This window comes from Gavialis gangeticus, unplaced genomic scaffold (genome assembly GCF_001723915.1).
Source record: "Gavialis gangeticus isolate Ggan-Ray unplaced genomic scaffold, GavGan_comp1, whole genome shotgun sequence".
In the NCBI taxonomy this organism is placed as follows: Eukaryota; Metazoa; Chordata; order Crocodylia; family Gavialidae; genus Gavialis; species Gavialis gangeticus.
This window is the reverse complement of record NW_017729034.1, coordinates 33,263,586-33,270,536: the sequence shown is the minus strand read 5'-3', so window position 1 is coordinate 33,270,536 and position 6,951 is coordinate 33,263,586. Positions and strand designations below refer to the sequence as shown.

The window sequence follows — 6,951 nt, the reverse complement described above, 5'->3', positions numbered from 1 at the left end:
CTGGCCCACATGTACTGGGCTCAGGGCTCCAGAACCCTACGTTGGCTCTGCCCAGCCCCACATTACCCGATCTACTGCCCATGCAGTTCCCCTCAGACCTGTAGTGCGCCCCTGGATCAAATGACTACCTGGCCCATAACGTAAGGGTTGAGCACTACTGAACTACACCATTTAACATGATCTAAACCAGCTTTCATTAGTGTACTTTTTTAATCTTGTTGTCAACATGATTAAAACATGCAAAAATGAATCTGTTGTCCTATTCAAACTTAAAACACTTCAGGATTAGTTCTGTACACTATCCGTATTGCAATAATTTTTCTGCCTCAGGTTTATATTCCAATGGATATCTGAGTTCCCTTTTTTAATATTTTTTTTAAAAAATCCTTGCTGTTTCTTTTGCAGGATAGTAGAAGTATTTTAAATCTGTATAACATGTAGGGTCTGTAATCTGATTTTGGGATTCACTTTTTTTAAGCCACAGGTGTCAAGTACACACAACACTGCATCAACCGAAGAACAGCAGCTGTACTGGGCTAAAGGTACTGGCTTTGGAACTGGCTCCACAGCTTCGGGATGGGATGTGGAGCAAGCTTTGACTAAACAAAGGCTGGAGGAAGAGCATGTCACCTGTCTTCTTCAGGTACTGAATGGTGAAATCTATATAACTGTATAAGCATTTGTGTATGTGGTACTGACAACATTTATTGCTAGAAAAAAATTGTATTTCTAACACTTTTTCACTTAAATATTAGAAACATGTTGCTTTTTGAGTTGATCCATCAGTCAGCCCTTTGGCTGATAATCATTAAAATATACCATATTCACTCACATATCGCATGCACTTTTCCCAAAAATCAGCCCACCAAAATGGGGGTACATGTCTAAAGGAAGGAGCTGATTTTTCTTTTCTGGATTAAAGCAAGCATGGAGACATTGCTACAAGATGGCTGCCATGCTTCTCCCTCTGCTGTCCTCAGGGAGAGAAGGAAGGGATGCAGTTCACCCTTCAAGGCCAGAGCTACAGTGTTAACCCTTTTGCAGCCACACAATCCTGTGCAGTCAGTCTTGAATCATTACTCTGAAAATCTTTTTTTCCCTTCATTCTGCCTTCCCAAAGCCACTTGCATCTTATTTGGTGGGGGCACATGGTATACATTAAACTAATACTTTAACATGCAAGAAACAAGATCACAGCCACGAAGGCAGTGGAGCTCACTTTCCTAGAGAACAGAGTATACTCTTTTTTAGTCAGCTAACAGTTATTGGGATATATAAAGGATCATATAAACAACCCTCCATCCTAAATTACAAATTATACAGATTACTTCTTAGCTTCCAGTATAGCTGTCCCTGTAAAAAGAACTGAGCATAAAAGCAGGTATGCTGATCTGTCAGCTGGCAGAAAGTTCTGAATGGCCATTACACCAAGTAATTTTCCAACAGGTTTCTGTGGAGCTATTCTATATCTAGTCCAAAGAAATGATGGTTATCAGAGGAAGAGCCAAAAAATTAGGAACAGACGTTCTAGCTAATAGGTTTCTATTTTACCTGCCACTAGGATGGGCAAATGACTGCTTTAAGAAAATATCCATTCTTATTTAAAACTGTCAAAGAAGGCTATAGGTTGTAGCTGTGTTGGTCTAAGGACATAGGCAGACAAGGTTCTTTGGGTAAATCTGATATCTTATTAGAGCAACTCAAATAGTTGGAGATATTCTTCTTTGCAAGCTTTCAGGTACAAATACCTTTGTCAGGCTAAGGAAGCATCTGCAGGTGATGTGTGCTCTTCCTGGATGGAATGAATAGTAAATAAACCAGAGGCTGGTATGCATGCAAGAAAGCCAGCCAGTAAAGATGTAAATTGAGGAGTCAGTGGGTAAAAGACAGGATGGAGGAGTTAAGTGTGTGGGGGGGGGTCGGGAGAGGGGGGAGGGGATGAATGTAGCTGGTAGATAGTGAAGAGGTACCTGGGGAGTTGGATGTTAGGCAGTTTATAATGTGTCACCAACTAGATTTCTTGCATGCATACCAGCCTGTTTTACTATTCATTTCATCCAGGAAGAGCACACACAAACTGCAGCTGCTTCCTCAGCCTGGTGAATGGTATTTATACCCAAGAGCTTGCAAAGAAGAATTTTTCCAACTATTTGAGTTCGTCTAATAAAAGATATCAGATTTACCCAAAGCACCTTGTCTGTCAAAGGCTATGCATTCAAATACAGTTGGGTTCCTTTGGAAAGGTCCACTCAGCCTGCCCACCAGTTCTAGTCTCCTCTTTCTACTTGCTCAGCATAACAGTAATCTTGAACCATCTACATTTTATCAGTGATTGAATTCAGCACAGTCCAACTCGTGGCTGATGGGCCACATGGTTAACCTGCAGTCCATGGGCCTAGGAGCCACCTCTCTCATACCCACATGTCACAGAAGGACTCAGTGTTGGATGTCCTACTTGCTTGGTGTAGGATGGAGTGGATGGTTACATGATACTTGTGCAGTTGGGAGCTGCCCCTTTGCAGCATGTGGCTACAAGATGTGTGGCTCCCAGCTGTGCTGAAAATGGGCAGCTCTGGGCAGAAGTGATCTGGTTAAGGCTTTGGAGCTGTGTAGCAGTTTATGAAAATTTTTAGCTCTGATTCTCAACCTTTTTAGGCTCGAGGTGCCCCTTGAAAAATGCCAGTGCTTAGCTCAGTGATTCTCAACCTGGTTAGATTCAAGGTGTCCCTTGGAAAATGCCAACTCTTTGTTTCCTCTTGGCTTTTGACTACAGAAAAATAATAAAGCAATTTTTATGTTATAGAGAAACTCAGAAAGACTACAACAAGGCAAAATGTTTTAACACTATGGGTTCCTGTTTGAAATCTTTGGGTTTATCTTGTGAATCATTTTTACACACTTAACAGTGCATAGCACCACACGGCACCCTTGAAACGCTCTCAAGGCACTTAAGGGTGGCATGGGACCCTGGCTGAGAATCATTCTTTAACCTAAGGGCATCTCTTATAGAGTTACCTAGGGTAACACCTGATTTGTGTGTTGTTTCTTTCATTTTTAAAATAGACTTAAAAACTGAGAAAACGGAAGAATACATAATTGACAGTATCAGGTTTTTATTTCAATTAAAGAACTCATCATTATAGGTGTACACTGAAAAGATTCCCCAACTCCTACTAAATACTCCACGCTAAGAAAGAAAGGCTGCATAAATAGGCCTTGGGGCCAGATGTGAAATTCAGCAAACTTCAACAAAAGCAATCTCGGATCAGCATAGGGCAAGCCCTTTTTATAAAACATTCCCACAAGTGTGCTTCATTTAGCTGTAAGCTTCAAGTACATTTGTTGATCTCAGATACTAGAAGGATATATACGGAAAGTATTTTTGAGGTGGCCAGTTACAATAGATTACAGAACACAAGCATCATGCTTGTTACAAAAAGGCTTTCCTAGGAAAATAAGGCGGTAAAATGACTATTATTCACAAGCAGAAGTTTTTTGGCAGTTTTCATATGTTGCCTTGTGGATGGATTAAAGTGGTAGTGACCAGTGCAAAGGTTAAAATTTTGTTGCTGCTTCAGGTAAAAAGAATACTGTGTTGGTGTTTTGCTGTTTAAAGGTAGGATAGGATCTAACAGTGACCTTTTGGTTATGAATTTTATTAATAACAGGGCAGATATCTACTTGGCCAGTTGCATGGTTTGTCATATGACTTGCATACTGGATTCATCGTGAAGATGGGTAATATTTGGAAGGAAATTAATAGGTGTTTTAGAACTCATCCTTGAAACCATGCCATTTGGGGGTGTTTAGCCATACAGGACATTCAGAAGTTTTTAAAATAAAAACATGACTATCATTTGAAATAATATTTTTTTTGTTTTCACATTCATAACAAAAACAGTAGTTAACTGTGATTTAAATTTTCTGTATAGGAACGTACCTGAAGATGTCTTACAGAAGTACATTACAACATTTTATTGGTAAAATAATTGTAGACTACCATTAAGTAATTTTTAAAATTGGTGCAATTTAAGTTCTTTCCACTAAAATGTATAAGCTTTTGACTAAGTCTCTTAATATTTTTCAGGTCCTTGCAAGTTATATAAATCCTGCAGGGAGCACGTCAAATGGAGATTCCCAGACTAGCCATGAGGCTAGAGGACAGAACAGCAATGCACTTCCATCAGTTCTGTTAGAGCTACTCAGTCAATCTTGTCTCATTCCAGCAATGTCGTCATATCTTCGTAATGATTCAGGTAATGTACTGATGTTCTCTTATAAAGCCTGTTCCACTTGGTTCTATTAAATTAGCATGATAGGAAAATATTAATCTCAAGATAATTGTAAGGATTCATTTGCAAGATCATTTCATGGTTTTTGTACAAAATGAGTAATTCTTCCTAGTTTACTTCAGGGGTGTTTTCAGCACTTTAAAAAAGAAAAAAACATATTTTTATTGCTCTTGTTACAGTGGCTTCACTTATACCTAATGAGATTTACGTTGCTTGCTATTTGTTTGACTATTAATAGAACTTCTAATTGTGTTTATATATTTTGAAACTGTTGAATTGTTTTCTGTATGTTCTAATAAATGTTTTTGTAAAAATAGGGGTTTTTTTGTGGGAGGGAGGCCTATTTAGATTGTCAATTTGCAAATTTCATTTTGAATGTTGTTTATTTTTACCAATATCTGAAGTTACCAGAATAGAAAGATTTAATATTACTCCTTAAGTCTCATGGAGAGATTAAAAAATTGAGCCTGTGAGAAATGTGTGTTTATATGCTTGAAGTTATTAAATGCCAGCACTTGAAAGCACTTGGTACAGGGGCAGTCTAATTTGCTTGTCTTCTTTTGATGAAGGTCATACTTTTTGTTATACGTTAGTTGTGAGGTACATTTATAACTTTGTTCCTTTAAGATTTATATTGATAATATACCATCTTTACCCAATTCCAAAACAAGTTTTTTTTTCCTGCATACAACAGGAGGGGTTGGGGGGAAAGGCCCTCATCTTGGGATAGTGTATGAGGTGGTGGGTGTGCAGGCAGGTGCTGCATCTCCTGCCCTGACCCAATTTTATTAATTGTGGCCATAAATCATGTTGTTGACACTAAAATCTGATTGTAAACTTCTGTAAGACGCAACATTTTTTCTAGCCCTAATCTTAAATGCAGTTACAAAAATCTAAAGCTGAGTCTACACAGGCAACACTCAAAGCTCCTCTGTAAAGAGTGGAGTTCTGATGCTGCAAAGAGCTACATCAACTCTTAAGTGAAGGAAGGTGTCTGCCTTTGTTCTTAGTACCAACAGAAGATGCATGAAGACCCTTCCATGCCTTCTGCTGAATGCTGTGATCTCGTAGGTGCACTTTGCAGTCTGCCAGCATGACTTTCTGTAGCACATGGATGTGTGTAGTGGCAGCCTCTTTCTGCTTTCAGAAGTGCTGTTGGCAGAACCGTGCTAGTGGAGACAGGGCCTTAGTCAGACCAAGATCTTTTAAAAATGGTTGGCTAAAGTTATGATCTGAAATCATTCTTTCAGCATTCATTTTCTGGGAGAAAAAAATAGTTCCACCAGGCTTTTGTATTTGGTAGAGGTTGGTCACAATGTTTCCTGTAGACTAGAGCAGAGTTGCTTGCTTTTTATGCAAATAACAGTTCTGATGAGTAACGCTTAAAGCTGTTAACAATTATGAAATTAGGAGTGCAAGTGAAGAATGCTAACTGCAACAAATTTTTAATCATCTCCACTGAGTACAAATTACTATGTTTTCCATAGAATTAATAGTTCTTACAGAGACCTTACCATGAGTAGGTGCGAAAGCACTTTATGAGAGGCTGCTATCATCTTCCCTGTTTTAGAGATGAGAACTGAGGACCAGTGGTGACATTTAAGGTCATCCAGCAGAAAAATGAAATGGGGTACAAACAGTTGATCATCAAGTGAAGGAGATCAGGTCATCAAGTGAGGCATATCAGCTGTGCCGGACATTGTCCTGGCACAGGTGGCCCAAGTCAGTGAGCATAACCTATGTTGCCCATTGTCATACCCGTTGATGCTGTGGGACAATGGATGATGTGTTCTCCTGGAGTATGAGGGGTCAGACCTGACCACCCTGGGAATTCCCACACAGGATCAGGCCCCTAAAGCCACCAGAACACCTGCGCAGGGCAGCTGGAGAGCTCAGGCAGATCTGGGCTGCCCATGCTCTTGCTCCATAAAATGAACAGATGTCCACTGCTAATTAGCTGCACAAATTGGTACCATCTTTGTTATGGCCACATTTGTGGTATGACAAGGAGCATGGATGTCTGTTTGCCTTTTGTTTGTGCCACCATAAATTTTTAAGTCTGTTTCCAGCCATACAGGAACAGTAGAAATGGAAGTTAATTTTTTTAGATGAATCAACAGTCTTCTGCTGCACAGTTTCTAAGCGGAAGCTAAGTGATCATCCAAAAAATAAAAACCCTTTGCAAGCTTCTTCAGACATGAAGGATCAGAGCTGCTGGATAGGATTGTGAGTGAATGCGTGTGGTAGCAGCTGAAGTTCTTTGTTACTTTTTCTTGCAATTAGTAGACTTAGTGTTGCTCTCAGAACTGGGAGAGGAGCAGTGACATATTGTTAGAAAAGAATGAAAAAGATATGTCTTCAGAAGAGCAGGTCATCGTAAGTTACTGACTTATAGGCATTCTGCAATGCGTGTCTTAAATTCTTAATATTCCACTAATCAAGCTAACTTTTTCTTTTGGCAGTTTTGCTCTCTTTTAGCTACTACTAGCTTCTCTCTTCCTATTTCACAGGCTTCTAAAATATTTTTAGCTCTTTAAAAAAAAAAAAAAAAAAAGATCTTCCCATGGAGACAAGTCTTCAGCAGCAGCTAGGGGTTCAGCTTTTGGTTTAACAGGACAGGGAAGGTGAGTGATTTTGAAGATTAGGCTCTGTTTCTGCT

At 39.4% G+C, this 6,951-nt stretch overlaps 1 protein-coding gene across 1 annotated transcript in view; it reads left to right on the top strand.

Moving 5' to 3' along the window:
* BIRC6 (baculoviral IAP repeat containing 6) overlaps window positions 1-6,951 on the top strand; it is a 414,467-nt gene that overhangs the window by 281,997 nt on the left and 125,519 nt on the right. The window contains exons 65-66 of the mRNA XM_019526709.1: window positions 479-643; window positions 4,088-4,256. Of these exons, the coding sequence (XP_019382254.1) occupies window positions 479-643; window positions 4,088-4,256 (334 nt within the window). The remainder of the gene's footprint in view (window positions 1-478; window positions 644-4,087; window positions 4,257-6,951) is intronic.